At 37.3% G+C, this 22257-nt stretch overlaps 3 protein-coding genes across 20 annotated transcripts in view; 2 read left to right on the top strand and 1 right to left on the bottom strand.

The window, feature by feature from the left end:
• The first annotated feature begins 965 nt into the window (after positions 1–965).
• Positions 966–4038, top strand: LOC129565340 (cytoplasmic dynein 2 light intermediate chain 1). The gene is made up of 3 exons (XM_055440120.1): positions 966–2773; positions 2863–3307; positions 3438–4038. The coding sequence occupies exons 1-3, from the start codon at positions 2573–2575 to the stop codon at positions 3890–3892; spliced, it is 1101 nt and encodes a 366-aa protein (XP_055296095.1). The 5' UTR covers positions 966–2572; the 3' UTR covers positions 3893–4038.
• Positions 3983–8078, bottom strand: LOC129565336 (vacuolar protein sorting-associated protein 54). The gene is made up of 3 exons (XM_055440094.1): positions 7298–8078; positions 6377–7133; positions 3983–6262 (listed from the first exon to the last, which is right to left on the bottom strand). Exons 1-3 carry the CDS (start codon positions 7393–7395, stop codon positions 4211–4213), a joined length of 2907 nt encoding a protein of 968 aa, XP_055296069.1. The 5' UTR covers positions 7396–8078; the 3' UTR covers positions 3983–4210.
• A 124-nt stretch (positions 8079–8202) lies between these two features.
• LOC129565337 (protein numb) overlaps positions 8203–22257 on the top strand; it is a 35086-nt gene continuing 21031 nt past the window's right edge. Inside the window, exons 1-2 of one of the 18 annotated variants that reach the window (XM_055440095.1) lie at positions 8203–9029; positions 10941–11162. The gene's annotated coding sequence lies outside the window, so the exon portion shown is untranslated. Of the gene's footprint in view, positions 9257–10940; positions 11163–15059; positions 16125–19548; positions 19626–22257 lie in introns of those variants that run through there. The other 17 variants (XM_055440098.1, XM_055440101.1, XM_055440097.1 and 14 more) reach the window with 17 other exon arrangements.

The following is a 22257-nucleotide window of genomic DNA, read 5'->3' as shown; positions in this document are numbered from 1 at the left end:
CACTTAATTTGATTCGATCAAAGAACATATATATGTATCAGAACATACGGTAGAAGTCATGTTTAATGTTATTCACGTTCATAGACAACTTACACTAATTGATGAACCAAATCGTTTTTTGCCAATTTTGAAGTGCGTCTTTTTTTATATCACCGAGGAGAACCCTTATTGGAGGAAACCACCACAGGATTTGACTGAAATTAGCTTTTAAACTGAAAACCGATCTTAGAATTTAGATGATTCGATTCGATCGCAATTGAACAGCTCACATTCTAAATGAACCATTCAATTAAATGAAACAGGACACTCGCTAGATTCAATCTTATGCACGATAATATCGGAGATCAATATATTGGTCATATGACCGTTCTCTTCAAAAGATCAAAGAAAAAAAAATCAGAAAAAATAGATGGAAGAAGACATGATTTGAAAACGGTGAAAAATGTTTGGTTCTGAAATAAAACTTTAAGAAGAAAAAAAGCCCAATTCCTCAAAATGAATTTTTTTCAGGGCAGCCTGCCCAACAAATATGCATGTGCATTGTGCAGTTTAAGAGTACATTTAATGAACTAATTTAAACAAAAAAAAAAAAGATATATGAAAACAAATTGCTAAATAAAGAATAATCTTAATTACATTATAAAAAAAAAGTCTACAAACAAAAAGAAGCTAATTTTAACAAGGAAACGATGGCAAAAGTACGAAGAAGGAAAGAATGAGAGAGAAAATAATAGAGTGAGCAAGCAGATAAGTAAGTGGGAATGCAGGCATCAAAAATGTTGAATAACAATTTTGACACGTTAACGATGTTGTCGCGACTACAAGATATAATACATACAATTTGTTTTTTACATACATAAATGGGAAGTAATGAATTAAATTAATGTAGCAAAGTAAAAAAAAACATACACACACACACAAACAAACACCCCAAAAAACACAAAAAGAGGAAAAAATTCAAAAAAAAAAAAATGATATTAAATAAACACATTAGTTTGTACGTAGTTATTCGTGTAGAAAAAAGAGAATGATATACTAATTCAAAGGAAAAAAAACAACAACAACAAAAATAAAATTATAATACATTATATATGGAAACTCTTACCTATTGATTTGTCTTCTAAACAACAAAATACGATTAGCAAACGAGAAAAAATATTTTCAAGTTTTTGATTTTACTAATGAATAAAATAATTATAACCAATCAATTTTTTATTTTATTTTTCAACAATATGTCTGTGTACAAGAATTTCTTTCTTTCGGTTTCTTTTCTGTATTAAAAAAAAAGATTTTATTAAAATATATACAAACAAAAAAAACAACAAACAAACTAAACAACATGTTTCTTGCATCTTGATATCTTCAAATTAAAATAATATCACATAAGGTTAGTCATGCTCATTAAACTGCACTCTCTACCATATACACACATCACACACACATCAGCATCATGTAAAAGGTTTCAAAGTTTATTGTTCGATTTACTTCTATGTACTTCTACAGCGACCGTGAGCTGGATTTAAGCAGAATAAAGACTCTTTATTAAAGAGTATATCAAGATGAGTGTCGAGTGTAGAGAGCGAAAGAGAGAGAGAGAGAGAGAGAGAGAGAGAGAGAAAGAGAAACAGGCAGACGAGAGAAGAAGATAGAATTGTGAGAGAATTTTAAATAAGGCAAAATTACTATGGATTTACTGATCAAAGTTTTAAAAATAAAAAAAAAATTAGTAAAACAAATCTACACAATGACTTTCAAACAAAAACCATTTAAGCCTTGCATTTTTATTCAATGAGTTTCCGTTCTCTTCATTCGAAACGCCTTCCTACAACGCATTTTTTTCACCGTCAGCAGCTCTTATCTCTACGAAGAACTAAGCCCTCTCCATGCAATAAACGTGATTCAAGAGATTTCAATAACACCGACGTCGGCATAAAAACGTACGATTTTTTTTCCGTATTCTTAACTTCTAGTTGAATTTGCAGAAATTCGCAGATTTGCAATAATGATAAGTTGAACGCACGCAATATGTGCCCATTGTACGCTATTGGTTTAATTAAAAGAAAATTACGCGTAGATCAATAAAACGTAAAAATATCTCATTAATAGGCCATTAAAATAAGGTAGGATTTGTTTCTGAAGAAGCGTTCTCTTATCTCTGTAAATAGCATCGAAATCGTATTTCTCTTTACATCTGACACAATCTAATCATTGATTTATCAGAATCTTGATATCAGTTTCATCGCTCGCTTTAAGCAGCCTCACACTGTTCCCAATTTGAATAGTCGCCCAATCTTCAGTAGTGCCGCACCCGTGAAATAGTTTAGCGCGTCCTAATACGTTGCGGATTGTAATATTATCCATTCTCGTGATTTATTTTCTGTGTGCCATCAACGAAAGAAACTATTAAAAAAAGAACTATGCAGTGTTTGCCATTTGAATTTATGACTGTTTGGCCCGAACCGTTTCTATGACAACGAACCACAATTTTACAAAACAAACGTTTTTCTCCACACAACACACACAAACACATTCTGCTCACTGACACGGTTGATTTCGAAATTATCAGTCAAAAATGGTTCGCATCCAGTTCGATATCTGCGTACCGAATCAATCGATAATGGACGAAAAGAATTCAGTGAATTTAAACCCGGGTGCACCGGGTACATTGCAAGATATTTCCTATAATATTGTTCAAGATCGAACAAATTCCAAACAGGCCACTGATAATGGAACGAAGGAGCGCACAATTTTCGTACTTGGCAGCAAAGGAGTGGTAAGTACACACTGTATTGTGTATATAACTGAGTTTGTTGACTTTTGGTCGATGACTTTATGAAATTTGTAATCTTTTGCAATCAATAGGGTAAGACATCGATAATAAATAACTTTTTGGATCGATCGGAAACGATCAAACCCACATTGGCACTCGAGTACTCATTTGGTAGGCGAAACGGTGGACCTGGACAAGGATTGCAAAAACAAGTGTGCAATGTATGGGAACTGGGCAGTCTGTCAAATTCAGCGTCACTGATGAATGTGCCCATAAAATCGCATGGATTCGAAAATTTTGCTGCGATTATCGTACTGAACCTTTTAAATCCAGATCGTCTATGGGGTGACTTGGAAGCAGCTCTCAATGGGTTGAAACAAACTGTTTCAACGAATGCCAACAAAGAAGCGTATGAAAAATGGCAAAAAGCCTCAGTGAAACGAGTTGGAGCTAATCATCCGGATTTGCCTACATTGGATCTATTTCCATTCCCGATTGTTATCATTGGCGGTTACTATGACAAATTTCAAGATTTTGGTAAGCAATTTGAAGGTTAAAAACTAAACGAAAATCCATTGATTTCGTTCAATTTTCAATGACATTGAACACCTCGGTTGGTTGACGTTGCAAAATTCTCATTCAAAATGTATGGTCTTGATATTTTTAGATCCAGTAATCAAGCGACATGTGGGACGTTGTTTGCGTTCAATTGCACACGTAATCGGTGCAGCACTCATTTATTATTCATCACAGCATTCGGCATTATCGAAAACCGTTCGTGATACGTTCAATCATTTTGGATTCGGTTCGCCATCGAAACCATTTCGCTCGACCGTTACGGATTACAATGAACCGTTGATCATTTGGTTTGGTCAAGACTCGTGGCAGTCTATTGGAATTGGTCCAACCAATTCAGAGCGGATTGCTATTACTTACGGTGAACAGATTCCTCAAATAAACACAGATTCAAATGCGGTTTTACCGGAGAATCCGGCCAAAGAATCAGATTTCCGTGAAGCAGTCATTGATGAGCTACGAGCACAAAAAGATGAAGAACTACTTCGATGGATAAAAGATAACGAATTCCGGAATAAATTCCAGGCCATCGCTACAACCAATTAAAATGACTGCAAAAATATTCTTCTACAGCTTTAACACGTAGAACAATTATATAGTAGAAACAAATCGTAGCAAATTATTTATTGCTGTTGGTTTATTTTCAAATCAATTATTTTATTTAAACATTCTTTTACCGTTAAATCTATATATCTATATTGACAATTGGATTTGTTTTATTTTTTCGACAAAAAGAAAAGAAGTTGAAACAATAATACAATTATTACAAATAAAACAATTTTCGTCGTCGATTTCATTTTCAGATTAGCGTTCAACAGCAAAAATAACAAATTGGCATTTTTCATTTCCCTTTTCTCCCCAATTTCATTTCACCCAAATATCATTTAGTGTGTCATCTTCCAGTTCATCGGGTGGCATTGCTTTTAAAGTACGTAGTGTTTCCATGTAAAAAGTCAGTTCTGATGTGACCATCCCGTGTTGTGGCCCACCATTATTCACAATATTGTACTTAACCAGCAATTCTCTAAGTTTGTCTTTGAAACTTTTATGCACCACGCGATACATTTGATGGATTTGCTGCTCGGTCAAAATTGGCGATAGCGCCTCATGCAGTTTGATAAAATGTCTTGAAATATTTCGGAATGATTGTGATGGAACCGGTGGACGTGCGTCCCAAGTATTTAGCAAATTGTGCACCAGTGTCGTTACGATGGTTAGAACTTTTGTTTCGATTTCTTTGATGTGACTTAAAAAGTCCTTTTCGACCGTGTCGTAGCCGGTGTTTATAAAGTTGTTGGTTGTCACGTTGTTAGTACCATTAGATTCATTGGAGTTTGTGGCATTTTTGTGTTCCAACTGTTGAAAATGTCCTTTGATCCGTGGTATGAACCAAATCACCAGCCGGAGAGAACGTGAAGAGAGAGCCAAGTTCCCAGTCGTTATAGTCGTTAAGCCTGCAACGCGAAGAGCTCCCGCACCCAAAACCAACTGGCAACACTTCGAATTGAACGTTCGCAACAAATCGATCAGGTGACGCGACAATTGATTCGAAATCATTGGTAAACTTGTGGCACACTGGCAATACTCCGAGATAATTTGCACCAAAATCAGCGCTGAATTGACTAACATAAACGGTTCCGTATCGACATAAAGTACTGACGCCGGTTTAGCTTGTTTCTGGGAATTGATTTCATTTTTGGTCCATGAAAAATCACCGTCAGCAATTCGGTCAATCATGAATTGATACTCGGCAGGCACTTCGACTTGTTTCCATCGCTCATTATCAAGCAGCAGCGACAATTTTGATTTGCGCTCTGTGTGAAATTTATTCCCAAACTTCGTGGCTTGAGCTTGAAGTGCTGCCGTAAGTGGTATTCGTTGTGTGCCGGACAGTTCCTCACAGCCAGCGCTGAATGTTCGAATGATTTCTGATAGACTTTGAATCTCCTCGGCACTAGCCACATGCTTCTCGAGACTTTGGCTTGATATCAGATTTGCACATCGTTCGGAGCAGTAATTACAAATGGAATGCATCACATCTTTCAGTTTCTCTTCGACCTTTTTGTGATCACTTTCGCTGAGGAACGTTTCCGAGTCGAATGTTTCGTCGATATCACGGTTGATCACACTCTTGCCGGCACTCGCCTCGGACACCTGATGCATAACATCCAATACGCGCTTTATTCGTCTCAGCAAACCCAGTAATAATGCCGTTGCTTTCTTGAGTAACAAAATCCATTCACCAATTGTTAGGCATTGTGCCACTTCACCAGCACCGGTCAAACATCGTTCATCGTCACTGGTCGAAATCACTTCGATTACTAATTGCTTTATGAGCGCTCGTATCGCTACGATCGCTTCATCACGGTACGTTTCGATGAATGAAAAGTTTTTCTGTCGCAATAGGCCAGACACTATACAAATTAGCTTATCCTCATCATACACTCGATCTTCATCGTCATCATCATTGCCATTGATTGGTCTACTCAGATCCATGGTTGAATACTTTTCAAAATCAGTCGCTAACATTTTATCAATTAGTCGCTCCATTTCGGTGAGCTGCGATGGCAAATGCTTAAAACAATGGATGCCAATTAGTTCTTGAGCGACAATTTCCTGTGTCGTTGAAATTAAATCCAAAGCTGCCACATAATCCTGTGTTCCGAGCAGTAGCTGTATCATTGGTTGCGTTTGATGCACCGTTTGCATTAGCTTCAGTTTATCATAGATAAAACCGTAGTGATTTCGTTTTCGATCTAGTGTTACAATATTCACAGCATTTTTTACTAATTTTTCATCGAGCAATTTCATTTTCTCGCGTAGTTTGACCACATTCGCTGTGGCATCATTCATATTCTCCATAATCGCATCTTGTGAAGTCATCGCATGAAAAAAGGCCGATGACTTTTCAGAAACCTACAAAAAAAAAGCAATTCAAGATTAGAGATATGGTTAGTTCCGTAGCCAGATAAGGTTCAACCAAAAAGTTGACAAAAAAGTCTCTTCTCTTATCAAAAAATGATGACTTGCCTGTTTTGCAATCAACACTTCGACAATATCCAAGTAGTGACTGAGTTTTTCCTGCAATAAGCGGCCTGATTTTTTGTTATCATCATCACAAACGCCGGGAAAGACGGCTTCGAATGTGTCTAAATTCGTGAAATCTAAGTTTGGTTTGGTAAATACTTGTGGAATGTCTTCTAGGCTGGCGTCATTGATTTCATATGTAAGTTTTCTATTGGCATGACTAGATGAAATCCGATTATTGCTATCGCCACCGCCGCTGCTGCTGAGCTCATTGATTTCATTCAGATCAGGGATGGTCGATGAGGTCGATGGACGTGGTGTTTTATTTTTTGTCGCTGAAAATTGCGCCGCGAACTCTTGTGACTGTATGTTCTGGTTGAGTCGTAAATGACGTCGATACCGTTTTCCAATCTGTTTGATGTAATCATTCAAATGATCGTATGTGATGTCGGGCAGCAGATGTGTTGGGCTGATGTGCACTTTTTCCACAAAACTATCGCCCCATTTTTTGGTGAAAATGTTGGATTGTTTGCCGCGGCTTGGATCGTTCAGAACAGCTGGTAAGTTCTGTGCCGCCATAAAAACGGACCATTCTTCGGGCTCGTCTCTCTTGGCGTCATTCATATGGAATTTCAAAACATGCGCCTCATAATCCCGATCGCTAACCCCATCCACCGGCAGCGAATGGCACACTCCTTTATAACCGTAGCGACACACGTACGAACCACCTTCACGTGTACAATGCCGATCACGTAAATGCCTAATCAATCAAGCACGGCGATAACAACGAAGTGAAAGAAAGAGAAAGAGAAAAAAACAATTAACTCAATACTGAACTAAATGGCGAAGTGAATGGGAACAATGTTGAAAGTATGTTGAAATGTTTAAAGTCGCTGATGCGATGTTTTTCTTTATCATTTTTACCTTAAAAACTCGGAAGAGGTCTTAAATATTTGCAATGAACAAAAATTACATGTTTGCCACGTTTGCTGTTTGTCGACCGTTGTAAATACTTTTGCCATTTGCCAATGTCGCGTACGGAATCCAATTCAATGATGTTTCATTATTCACACTCAAATACGTGTATTTATATTGTCAATGCCTATCGCCTGTTTTTATCGTTTCCAATTGAAATGAACACACATTGCGCGCTGCATCAAACGTTTTTGATTATATTTCGTTTTGACACCAATTATCACCTGTTCTTGTAATTCAATTATTTTTTTTTTGTAAAACGTTTAGCGCTACACCCAATTTTTTGACGCACTCTACGGCTTTCATACAGATCTGTTACACTTTCCGAACTTTGTACACACACATTAATTACTCACTCAACTTGTTTGGGCTATTGATTCACACAGTTTCGTTCTTTATTTTTGGTCATTTGACCGATGAGCCCCGATTGTGATAATGATCAATCTTTAAATGTGTTCAGCTTTTTTTGTCGTCGAAGTTTACTTGTACAAGGTCTGAACGAATGTGTGAGATAATATGTCATGTCATGTCATGTGTCGCTCGTATTGCGATAAATACACATCAAAATCTCGGTGTGTAAAAAGGCGAAACGTCAAACTCATCATTCCCGTGAATTCACGTACATATATCTATTTACGTTGGAGCGTTTGTCACCGATACTGGAATGATACGGTGTGAATAGTGAATGTGACTGAGGCATTCGCGTTTCAGCTGAAAGTTAGGAACAATCGCATTACAACGCAGCGTTGCCGCTTGTTTTGATTGAGCACTTACATTTCAAAATGGAATGCGTGAAGCACGGTTCATACGAAACGACTCCAAATTACTGTCTATTGTCTTCAAATTATGCACACTGATGCACGAATTCTAATTGGAATGCACTTGGAATCGCTTCTAATTGATAAATTATGCCAGATTTTGGAGTTTATTGCAAATAACACGTAGTTTTTCCACGAATTTTAAGCCATTTCAATCTTGTTGTAACCCTGTTTTGATGATGACATACGACGGAGCCGCAACCAAAACAAACATTTGGTAGGCAAATGGAAAGAGAAGCGAGTTGCTTGGTTGATTGCCAAATGTGAAAAGTAAGAAGTGCTCCAAATGGAACGAAAAGCTCTGGTCGCATTCATTGCCTTCATAATAATTGGAATTCATGATACGATGCATAGAGTTTGTTCGTACCGGTAGCGTTTGCGCTATAGAAACAGTCAAAAGTACGCGTGGTCCATGTTATTTGCGGTGGTGTATATTTTTTCACTTCGTATTTTTTTTCTCCTCTTCACAATTTTGTAGTATTCGTTGGTTCGTGTTATTGTATTTGTGATTATTGTTGTTGTTGCTGTAGCATTTTCGTGTGGTGTGTTTTCCTGATTTTCAATAGATTTTGTCCAGTTCTCGTTTAACTGTTCTACAGCTTACTATGCAATGTGCTTTGCGCGCTTATATCATTCCGTTTAGAAAGTTTCGGAGTTAGGAAAGTGTGATTTTGTGGACAAATGCGTGTTGTGTAAAGTGTGATTTATTCCAATAAGAGAAGAGAGAGAAAAAAAAAGAAATAACAACACACCGTCTTAGACGGTAGACAGTGATGAAAAAGTTTTTTTTGTGTTATGAGCAATGTAATTGAAAGTAGATGTATATAGGCTAATAGTGACGCTAAGAAATCGAAATCGAAGAGGTGCGTGTTACACTGGTGATTCGACGAGAAAAAAATATTTGACCGAAGAGAACAAAGAGATAGAAAAAGAGAACGAAAACATTTTTTGGCAGTACAGTGAAATGCTATACGAACAAAAATAAGCCTAATGAAATTACGGCACACGCATGAAGATTCCGCGAATTGAGAGAAAGAATTCGACCTCACAAAATAATCGTGTATTCTTGTGGGATTCTCGTATATTTTGTGTATTTTTTTGTTGTTCTATTTGCTTCGTTCACTTTTCATTTCCAGTCGGATTTTAATCGCTAAACATTCATAGAGTTCTTTGTTTTGGTGTTTGCCTCACAATTACACACTGAGCCAATAGCACACAGCGTAGCAACGAACTGCTCGAATGGGCAACTGCTCTCTGTGTGTTTGTTTATGCTATTGTATTCTTGTTGTTTTTTCTTCTTCTTTTCGTCTTCATCGTCTGTTTAAACATTTTTTCTTCTTCTTCTTCTTGCTGTACTGAGTAAATGAGAATGTACCTTTTTCGTTTTTGAATTTCGGTCGTTGTGCATGAAATTGTCTGATCAGAGTAATAAAATACGATGGAATGTTACATGGGTTCATTTGTCTTGGTGCTGAACCAAGTGATTGGCTGAGGTAAGCACTGCATCGCGCGCTGCTCTGGCCTTGGGTCCCATCGACATTTTACCCGCTTGCGTCGTGTTTTGTACATATGATTGAGTTTTTTTTTTCTGTTTCTCTTCGTGTTTCACGAGACCAATTTTGAATTCCATCGAATAAATCTCGTGGCAAGCCCAAGCAAAGTCGAACACAAAGCGTTTAGATAATATTCTAAATCTAGAGGGATTTGCTTTGATCATCATATTACGGTCCACATCAAATCAGCCAATTTCAATAGCATTTAATAAACGAACGCCTGTGAAAATTGCTACGTTTCATCTGTGCCTATGTGGAATGGCAAGGGCATTAAAGGCAAGCAACATGCATGCGGCTTGCATACCGTAGTCGAAAAACCCAGTTTCAATCAGTTATTTAAACACGAGCCAAAAAATCGATTGCTTTTCCAACCAAGTGTCAAATTTTGAGGCTCTAAATGTCACCAACTATTTTTAGTGTTTTTTTTTACCGATATGAAATCATAAAGGAATATCCACTATTTTTGTGAATGAAGCACACACGTTATTTGGTCCTTACTTTATCGATAAACATGTTTATCGTCATTTAGTTTTGACTATTTTTCCCCCTCTATTTTGGTTTCTATGCTCCATGCTCCAAATCAATCATTGATATAACAAGTTGTTTTAATTTTCTTCTTTTCTTCGGTTGTAAGACAGCGCCAAAGACCAAAATCACAACCAATGCACAAAACGAAAAAGAAAAAAACACTCGTTCTAATTTCCAAGTTGTGCGATTGTGTAACCACCTCACTTCAATGGAACTCAACCAGCGTCGAAGCCATTGCAGTGTGGCGGTGAATGAGGCGCGCGAAAGAAAGAAATCGCAAGAAAATCAATAAGAAACAAATATATATATTTGATATATACGGACGTAATGAAAATTGGTGTGTGCTGATTATAAATTTTGCATGAGATTTTTTGCGCATTCAACCGATTTCAATTCCATGGGCTCCAGAGCCAATTTTAACGCATAACAACACAGAGATACTTAATTTTTTATTTGTTTTTTTTTCTTTCTTCGTCGTTGTCTTCGTCATTGCTTATGAATGGAACAAAAAAAAATATGGAAAAAAAATATTGAGTCATTATAAAAGCGCACCACACCAACGACCAGCCGCTGGGAGTGTTTGAGATTATAATTTTTCGTTGTCTTTCTCTCTCTTTCTCTCTCTCTCGCTCGCTCGTTTTGTGTGTGTTTTTCCCCCGCAAACGAAATATCGCATGGTTCTTTTTCATTTAGGTTAGCGTCAAGTTAAAATTAATACGATTTTTGTGTGCAAAACGACGTCTAATTATGTATTTGGGTTTGAGCATCGAAATCGAATAAAATTGAATGTGAAATCAGAGAGCCTGTAAGCAAATAATAGCAGCAGCGGCAACAGCAGCAGCCATCATTGAAGCAGTAACGAGACGGTCGCCAATCGCACCGATCGAGATTTAATGCAAGACTTTTAAACTGAAGGTAAATGACATTATATTCCAATACAAATATTAGCATTAGCAAATTGCAACATTTCAATCAAACTCAGCGAATGGAAATGTGACTCGGTTTCATTTTCATTCGCTATGTTTGCTCAAACCAAACGGCAATGTATATATTAAATTGTGAATTTGAAATCGTCAGATATTTGAGTCGTACCAAACTGTAAATTGCAATTGTAATGTGTTTCATTCCTTTCGAAACGGAAATACGCTTAAATCAATCGTAATTGAATTAATTAGGAATTCAAATGTTGGATGAATACTCAATTCTTGGCAGATGTACCGAAGTGACTAGGAGAAGGGTGTGATTTAAAACCAATAAGCCGGAATCGGAATTTAAAATGATTTTACTTTATTTTACGAGTTCTGTGCTGTTTTCACAATTAATAGAATTAATAATTTCCTGAAGATGAACATTTCTATGAATTCATCAAGTAAACGAGTGAATTTATGAAAGAACTTCAATTTGTAGCTATATTTTATCTTACTTAACAATTGAATTGAGAAATAAAGGAAAAAAAAACAATGTGCAATTGAAATGATTACCAGTTGAATAATTTCATTTATTACTATTTCATAAAACGTCGCGGATAACTGTGTCAGTTCTGCACATTTGCCAAGGTTTGAGTATCCATTTCAAATGTTGTATACACACATGTCTTACACTTAAATCCCCCTTTTGATTAGTCGTCGGCGTGGCGACATAGGGAGTGTGTTAATGAATGTGTTTCGTGTCAGAGAGGAATTGAGTATGTTCCTGGGATGACGATGATGATGAGCTTATTCAAATCCTAATAAGCTTTTGCTCGCTCATAACTACACTCCATAAACTACAATGACACCATTGAAACCATTGATGATTAAAGCAAGAGTGTCGTGTGAACGAAAGTCGCTGAAAGTCAACCGTTGATCGTTGGCCAATGTAGTGCTGTATCTTCCCAGCGAAATAATAGCAACAGCATTGGCAAAAATGGAACAGGATAATTATTGTTTGTGCATAATTTTGCCTCCAGTTTATCGAATTGTGTTCTCATAATCGCAATGTAAATGAGTAATCGCATTACTTATTAAAGCGATGGCAATTAATTAAGGACTTAGAAAAACATCCATAAATTAAAGGGAAAAAAGCATTGACCTCGTATATTTACTGGAGCGCATGATGAAACATTTTTGAATATTTGGCCTGTTTATGCGAATGAATTAGAAAGAGAGCGAAAGAGTTGAGGACGGATCGACGAAAAGCCGCATGGAAAATGAACGTGACACTTGACATGCAAATTAAAATTACACTTTTCACACAGTTTTGAATAATTGGCCGTAATACAAACGAGTCGGTAGACAGCATGATGATTTCATTTGCATTTGCATATAGAGAAAGAGAAACAAAAACGTGGTGGTGAGAAGGGAAAAGTTGTTGAGCTGTTTATTCGCGTACTGTGCGAGAGTAGATGAGCGACGGTGGAGAGAATAAAAAGTGAATGGTTCTATATATATCCTTGAGATATGCATTCTTTAAAAATGTGTCAACAATCATATTCAAGCCATACTAAAACTGACCGGTCATAAATCTCGCTTATTTGTAACAAACACACACAATCTGGTTGGAAAAGTTTTACCATAGACCCATATTTATATGCCCCCGGTGGATATTACAAACAACAATGCATTTATCACTGAGTCAAACTAATTTGCAGTAGCAAATGCACACAGCACAACTGACCAACATGCAAAATGTACGTTGCAGACCTGCATTTCAATATGTCAGCGGAGAGAATATGGAAATGGTACTAACCTACACCATTTATCCTCCAACGCAACATAATATTGATCCTCTTTATCGCTCCGGCAAATTGGCGAAACTTTACACTTTGTACCAACACACACATACACATACAAGCACGTGAAGGAAAAAGAAACAGTTTGAAAATATGTTTAACATGGAAATGGTCAATTTGAAATTATAACTTGCAATTTACATGCGATTTCATAGCACGAATAAAGCCCATAAAATGAACGAAACGAGAGAGAAAGAGATTTTTTTCGTTCGTTTTTTGTTTTGATCCATTCAAAGAACCATTTCCCTTTGTTGATTTTATGAATTTGCACATTTGCGTTGGCATGCCAGAGACTATGAGATAGAAAGAAAATTGTAGAAACTCAATTTCGATTGCAGTTGTTTATTTATTAACATGAACGGAACATGAAGCACAAAAGATAAACCAAAACGAGAAGAAAAGTGAATGAAATTGAGTTGCAACGAACATATTTCGATTACAATGTTCAATTGAAGCGCGTGCACCAACTTATTTGAACTGATTATCTCGTTATTTCTTGTTTTTTCTCAAATAGAGATGGCAAACTTGTAAATTTCATATATCTATGTAGTCGGGCGATTTGAACAAAAGGCTGACGATGAAAGTGCACACACATTGGAATTGTGGAATTTATATGGAATTTCAAATGAAAGCGATGATTTTTGCCAAGAATAATAGGAGAATCGAATGCATTTTGAACGTTTTTCCACTGCCACTTCCAGTACATACACGCACTGTGTGTCGTCACATGAGTTCATTCCAGTGTAGAAGAGAAAAAAAACCGCCTTTTTTATTCTTCAACTATTCCCTTCGTTCAACTCCATGCTTGCTTCAACTCTATGGTTGCGCACACACACACTCACACTTTCCAGTGCGATTCATTGAGCGAGTTCGTTGCTGAGAACCAGTGTGCCTGCTACACATGCACCTCGTCGCACTAACACAAAACCACTGAAATACAAACCCAAACGGCAGCGGTTTTCAATGTGATGGTGAATGTATAGCAAACTCATTGAAGCAAAAGATGCATGTGAATTTCAGTTAAACATAATTTTTTTTAAAGTGTGATTGGCGTTGAACTGTGGGAAATATCGTTGGTTTTAGTTCTCGCTGCTTCTTCTTCTTCTCGCATCTCGCAGCATTTTATGCAGAGTTGGTTATTTGTTTTTCTTCTCATTCCTAATGAAAATGCGGTTGTAACTGTATGTGCTGTGCCATGAATAAAACGTACGCACTGAATTAATTCGTAGGTAGGTAGAGAGAGAGAGAGAGAAAAAAATCGAGAGTTACTCAACGCTTTTTGTTGATGTATTTGTTAAATGTCATTCGGTTGTGGATTTTAAGGGAAAAAAGTAGATGTATGATGAATCAGACTCTGATGACTCGAGCGACAAGTCCGCACAATGACAAACAAGTCATGATTTGAGACGAACAAAAAAAAACAGAATCGAAATACCAAATAAGTAGCAAAATGCTAAATAGAATGAATGCAAAAAAAGATGGTATTTTCGGGTCAGGTAAGAACGCAATTAAAATTCTTGTTTGCCAAGCAAATTGCGACCGTAATGATAATTTACGATCATCGTCACCGCCAAGTGAAGCATCGAAAAATCGGCCAAGATGATGATGAACACCGTTAACTGTTGCACAAGTATGCAAACTCATTGGAATTTAAATGGGCTACATTTGCTTATCAGAGATAATTTGTCAGACACAAACGACGACAGCAACGACACAGAGCGCCCGAACGAAATTCCAAACGTTCGAGTCAAAATCATACCTGTCGATCATTTTCTCGTTGCCCTAATCAACGCATCGCCAAAAGCAATAACATACACACGTTTAACAACGACACATACACACAACCACAAACACACGTACGTACCATTCCATACGATTGTGTCATGCTTGCCAATATACAAACACATATGACAACAGCTCAGCTCCATACGGCTTCAAGCGGTCGTGTGTCTGTATATGTGTTGATTCGTACGTTTCACATTGAATGTGTGGATGTGTTTGAGTGTCGAGAGCAGCAAAACTTGACTGCGATATGCAACTATATCATCAGTTAGTTGTTCAACCGTTACGAGTTTGGTTCGGTCGATCGAGCTCACGAGCTCGTTCATATCGCATTCATTTCTGTGGCTTAGGAGAGTAGAACAAAAACAAAAACAACATCAGAACTCGATTATCCGTGGGCTTCTGGCATATCGTCGTTCTTGTGTATTGTCACCATATCCGTTGCGATTCTCGTTTCGTCTTGTCTTTATATCATAGCGCGGTGTGTATTGCTTTTTTTACATTTTTGAATCTTCGCTCAAAAAAAAAAACAGATAAAATAAGTCGAAGAAGTCTCAACGAGAGAGAGAGAGAGAGAGAGAGAGAGAGAGAGAGAGAGAAAGAGACAAAAGGAATAACAACCAGAACGTTTTTTTGTTGTTGAATAGCACAACAGAAAAAAATCTCAGTGTGTGATTTTTCTTCGCCGTGTTTCGTGGTGGCAACAACACGAACAAAACTTTCGGAACAGAACAAGAAACAAAATTCTATGTGTGTGACAAGATAATTCCGAAAATAAATGAAATTAAAATTATGAACACGAAAACTATTTCTTCGTCCATCATATCGAAGTGCGTCACATTTTGTATACTGTGAATCACTGCGTTGGTGATTTTTCCGTCGAACGAACAAAAATATCCATGCATATTTTGTGTTATTCAAAGTTTTTGTGTTGGGCAGAGTAGAGAGAGAAATCACAATAATTGCTGCTGGAGATAAACTGCAACGAAAACCGCAAAATTAAATAAGCACAATTTGCTCTTCAATCCGAAGGAGAGTTTTTGAGTATTGAGTGTGTGTGTGTGTGACATAATAAACATCGATATTTTTCGTAAATGATTGTGTGAGAGAAAGAACACGTTTTTAACTGGTGAAAAAAATGGTTATTTATTTATTTAACCAATAATAATTTGTGTGAGCTACATTCGACATTTAAGAAGAGTTTAGCGGCACAAAATTGAAGCAAATTTACCTGTCTAGTGTGAACCATAAATATACGTGGAACGGATAATTCATATAATTATTTTGACAAATACACGATATCCGAATTTACTCTCCAGCAAAAGGTACGACTCTTCTTTTTCTTCTCTTTTCTCTTTGTTGTTGATTACAAAAGAAAACACGAATTCTGTTTATTTCCAGTATTTACTCGATAGTAACAAGAAAACGCGTGACACGAACAAGATGATATATTTTTTTCACAATTATGCGTAGTTTCTAGACCAAATGACTTGGTTGGCAAACAAAATTGTTGTCTTTTTTGGCCTGTAGCGCATTCCCCTCTCCAAACGCCGTTGATTACGTTCATTCGGTACGTAGTTCAGCGTGTTGTTGGATGCTTTTTGCAACAGAAAAAAGTGCGCCGAGTAAGCTCGTGGCATTATTAATTGATCGTTTTGTTTGGATTGAGCGCGATCGATTGCAACCGCATTATCATTTTTCACCGTGGCAAACCCAGACACAGCCTCAACTCTGTATGTAAATGAGTTTTTAATGCGAGCCAGCACCACATTCATGCAACCAAAACACACCGAGAGTGAGAGATACTATATACATTTCTAAATGTACCTCCCGCTGATATGTACGCATACATTTCATATTGCCATAGTTTTGCATATCGTTTGTTATTTACATAGGTTCATTGTAGCGGCTGCTGCAAAATCTGACTAATCGCGGATAGAATTTTGCCTCTGTTATTAATGCATGGTTTTTTTTGTCTATTCACATGCTTCATATTTCACTTGCTCTTTCCCTCTCTCTCTCTCTCCACTCTCCCGTGTTCATATCGTTCGCAATGGGCTTTTAATTAATGATACATGATGATGAAATGGCAATAATTATTCTATTATGTGTGACTTTGCTTTCGTAAAACGATGAAAATTGAATTTGCACACGATTTTCTGATGTAGCTCGCTCATTTGCCTGTGGCCGCAATTCAAATGATTTGTGAATGATGTCTCGCTTTCATCGTTCATCGCTGCAGTGATGTGTTAAATTTAAAACCAGATTTTAATTAAGCTGAATATCACACAGAATCCAACTGGGATTACCCTTGTCCAGTGGTCAAAGAGTCAGAGCGAAGAGACAAATAAAACGCGTGAAGATTCTTTGCAATCAACGCAGATTAAGAATGACCATTTTTGGGAGCGATATACACTCATGCATGCACACATGAAAAACCCGATCTGACCCATACACACACACAAAACGAGATCATACGGGATGACAGCGAACGAATTTACACAGAAGAGAAAAAGATAGTTGCTTCGGTGTGTCGTTTCCATTTCATTTGTTGAAGAAATCAAACAAAATACACACAGCACACTCGCTGTGTGTGTGGAACGGGTTTTTTTTTCATTCGATTTGGTCGTCTACATTTCTTGGAATTTCTTTTAGTCATGCTCGTATGCACCGTCGAATTCTTAGAGCTAACGATAGCGCTTTTTTCTCTTCTTTCTTATTCACAGGAACGAAGTGACTTTCATTGTGTAGACTTTATTCAATTCTTTCTCTCTGTCTCTCTTTCTCTGCATTCAACACCGGTGCCGTTAAATTTCAAAGTTGATTGTTTTTCATACAGTCCGTTTGGTACGTGTTCTGCTTGCAGATTGATTTTTCGACGGGATTATTACGATGTTGATGGATTGGATTATGAAACATTTTTCAATAAACGTATAACGCAATCATCAGCAGTTATTGTTGCCGTATGTTTATTTTATGTTTGCTTCCACTAATGCGTCGAATCGAAACAAATTCGTTACATTTTTTTTATCGCCGATAACAGACAGCAACTGACAGAGAAAAAATGAAATGAATTCAAACAACAAACAAGTTTGTTGTTGAAATGAAAAACATGAACTATCTTTGTCGTATTCTTGTCCAAATTGTGCTCCTTCTATCGTATCGCCCGCAAGCAAGCCTGCAATCGAAAAATGCGAAATTGGCTTAAAGAGCCGAGCGAGCACTCGCTTGCACACACAAAGCATAGCAAACCCGTCGTCAATCGACAAAAACCTGTTTTAAATCATTCCAACACATTTATTTGTCTTCGTTGTTATTTTCAAACGAGACCAATAAAACTGATCTCTTCTGGTTCGGATTCGACGTGTTTCGCATTGCATCCACCGCAGTGGAACACAACAATGGATTGCATTCTATTTGCCGTTGCCATTTCAGTATGATCGTAAATTTAAAGCACATCGTGCTCAAATCACATTCAATGAAAAATTCCCCATATAAATCGAACAAAGTGCACAATTTATTGACTTCGCATTTTATAAGCTTCTCTTGGTTCATAATAATTAAATGAAAAAACTAAAATAAAACCATTATGAATTCATTATCAGATTTAGGCAAAAACGCGTTCGAAAAACAACAAAGAGCCCATTCTCATAATTACGGATGTACTGAAACCGATTAGCCCGTACAAGACGCTATTCAGGCGACATGCATTTTAGAAACGTGTCTCGTGTGTCGTGCATTCTTTGTTTCCATAGGTAAATCGAATTTGGTTTGCTGTCATTGTCGAAAAGTTTGAGTTTTGTCAACAAAACTGGCATTAGACTTTGGGCTGACAACCGCAAGTAGAAAAAAAGGCGTATGTTGCAATTTGATGCATTTGCTGCTTACTGCCATTTATTTGTACTTCTTTGCCTCCGTTGCTGTGTTGACTGTGTGTGTGTGTGTGCTGTATATGTGCAAACGGCTCGTCATCGACTTCTTCATTTTATTACGTACAACATGTTGTAATTATGATTATTGTTGGTGTTTACGTCGTTTTATGGTCGACAATTGCAGCCAGCACTCAGGCATTCAGTGTCTCGTGCATTTTAAATGACAAAAGAAAAATAGAATGCCATGACACATACCATTGAAGCTTATGGGGCGAACAAAAGCAAAAGGTGTGCGATTTGTGCTGCTGTTGTTGTTCGGTGTTGCTGATGCACCGACACATTCACGTCGACGCATTTGCAATGAAATGAACAAATGGCGAAAATGAAGCACTTGTTTTGTTTCGAGCATCGGGTGTCGAATGAAAAATGCTTGGAATCGTTTTGTGGCTGCTCCACAAGAACAACAATATCAACAAAAAAATTGTGCTCACACATTGACTTTTCGACTGGTTTGAGCGAGATAGAGTGACACAGAGATAAAAAGAGAGTGAACACAATTCGCATCGAGATATGGCACTCGTTGAGCTTCACCCGTGTTTGGTACCCTACACACTGTTGTTGTTGTTGTTGCTTTTCTTCATTGCAGTCGTTGTGTTTTCAGTTTTAAATGGCTTGCTTTCTTTATCTTGATCACTCTTTCGAAGTTGGCGCATTCATTTTATTGCTTTATCTCTTGGCATGCCCATAACCATTACAGGTTTTTAATGTGAATTGTGTTTTTTTTATATATATTTGTTTGGAAAATACATCCAATGCCTTCAAACGGAATTGATGCTATGAACTTTGGCTGCTCTATGTTATAATCGCAATCAATGAGATTGGTAATCAAAGTGAGCACTGAAAGAGAGCGGTTTGGGTGAGCGGACGTGAACGAATGAGCGCGCAAGCAAACAAGTGAGTGAGCAGGCACCCGCCCGTTGTGAAAATGCATATAATACATCTCAAACCATAGATTTATCTACTTTGAATTCCATTACGTGGTATGGAATGGCTCGGCGAGAGCGAATGCATTTGACGGTATGAAAAGCGAATTGAATGCGATTATGTGAGCATGTGAATTAAAATGTAGGTTGGTGCACAACTGCACATACAAATATATATATATTTAATCCAATCACAAAAGCATATGGCGATATGGAGAGATGTTACTGTGTCTCTGTGTGTGTGGATTGAATATGGCGAAGAACTTTTCATGCACACGACTCGAAAATATCGCATGCATTCGCATTTTAGCACACCGTTTGCTGGTTGGTTTGTCGGTTTTTGTGGATTATGCAGCTCATTTTGCGTAAGCGAAACAACACCCGAGAATCAACGAGAAAAAAAAAAACAAACATATTCCACGCACTCTAAATTCACACCAAAATTATACCGACTACTCTCAGCTCCAAAATATTTTCTCACTCTAACTCTCTCGCTCTCACACTGTTTGTGTGCCATTTTGGCTGCATCAGTAAAATGATTTCCACGAAAACGTTGTCAGTGTGTCAGATTTCCGTTGCGAGGCAACACTAATCGACACAGTAATTATATGCATATTTATATGCACAACAGTTCGCCTTCGTTCATTCATTCATTCATCATCGCCGTACAACAAAGGCGCACACAGACTTATGAATAAATATTAATGCAACTACTCTCAACTTGCGAATAACATTTTAATTTTGCCTGGCAATTCGCTTTTTCTTCTTACACTTTTTTCTCTTTCTCCTTTGCTTATTCTCTCTTTTGGCTTATGAATTTTAGCTTCTTTTTTTTGTTAATAAAAAACAAAGATCCCGACAATTGTTTTGCGACAAAACACGCAACGATTTTAACCTTCGAAAATGAATGGGGCATGGAAACTAAATACGAAAAAAATGGTACTGCTGATTGTGGAATTTAGCGACATGACAATGGAACGGGGCGGTGTTGCACTGTGCAATTGTGAATATTAAAATTGTCAAGTCTTGAGGAATTCCGTGCTGAAAATTCAAGCCAAAGAATAAATAAAGAGAGGGAGAGAGAGAGAAAGATGAAAAAATAAACTTGCATTCGATCCGAAATGAAAAACCACAAGTGGTTTCGGGATTTCCTTTCAAAATGTGTTCTGTTTTCGTAGATTAGTTTCGGATCCGATGGCAAATTTTCAACCATATGTCAAAACCGAAATGTTATTGTTGTCAAATTCAATTTCCAAACGACACATCCAACACCTCACATTCATCCGATATGGAACGAGTTGTGCTGTTGCAACGAATTCCCAAGTATCGAGTTCAACAACTCATGTTTATTATTTACTTTTGCGAAGAAAAAGCGAGGAAAAAATTGTCAGCATCCTAAATTGAATGTGGAAATTGAGTTTTCTCGAGACTTTCTCGGGGAATTCGTTTTAACCATTAGCATTACTGAAACTCAGAATTTGAGCATGTGTCTCTCTGTGTGTGTTCGGTGCCGTTGGTTTCATGAGAATAATATTCAGTCCAAAATTCCGTACGAGAATGTGTGCGGTGGAATTGGAGTGCGGTGTGCACCATTTGACGTGGAATCTAAAAAGGGAATTGATGTGTGAAAAAGAATTTTGAGCATTTTCCATCGTCGGCATTGTTCCCAATACGACGGTATTTCATTCATATCATGCGATTATGATATATGCTATTTCTTTTTTCACTCTCATTCTCTCTGTCTCGACTCGCTCACTTACCTTTGTCACTTCGAAAAATACGTTTTGCCGTTGAGCTGAAAAATGCAGTTAGTTACCTTCGGCACAAAATTGCAGTTCATTGTAAACTTTTGCCCCCTTTTTTTTCCTCTCACTCTCTTTATACAAACATCATATTAAAATACCTTGAAAATACTTCGAACAATACCTTTCTCATTTCTTCGTTCCGTTTTCCTTTTGCCGGCATCCTTTTGTGCGAGACCGTATTGTTTAGCATCCCCCTCGGTAAATATGAAAAAAAAACAACAACACGAAGACGAAGACGAAGGAAAAGCAAAGAAGGAAATAATTCGTAAATCATGTTGAATATTCATAGTGATTAAAGTGTGTGAGATGTGTATAATTGTTTGATTCAAATTGTTTGAATAGAATCTTTGATTGGGTTGTCGGATTCCTTCTACAAACAACAAATTCACAAATCTCCGATGCTCTGGACCTTTCGAATATGAAATATTGCAAATTACTTGCAAATGAAATGTATGGATATCGATGGCCAAATGTTGAATTTTCTCAGGCGCCTCCGGTAAAAGGTGCATTGATTGACGAAGGAACACAAATTAAATGTGTGAGAATTTTTTATATTAAGCGAAGCTGCTTCTCATCTTAAGGGAATGTGAGCGACAGTGAGTTTAAAGGTGGTAGTGAAATTTGTTGAAGCGATAAATTGCGACCACGCTAAATCTTTTTCCCGACTGCAAATGGAATAGGGTAATTTCCGATCCCATTCCCACTGTCTGCCAGCTAAGATGTATGCTATCACCAAGTTTGCGACTTTTAAGAAATCGAATTTTTACTGAACGAACCGTTTCCCCGTTTGGTCGACAT

Source organism: Sitodiplosis mosellana, unplaced genomic scaffold (assembly GCF_009176505.1).
Source record: "Sitodiplosis mosellana isolate CC-2019 unplaced genomic scaffold, AAFC_SMos_1.0 Smas_scaffold_2, whole genome shotgun sequence".
NCBI classification, from domain to species: Eukaryota; Metazoa; Arthropoda; class Insecta; order Diptera; family Cecidomyiidae; genus Sitodiplosis; species Sitodiplosis mosellana.
This window is presented reverse-complemented; position numbering and strand designations above follow the sequence as displayed.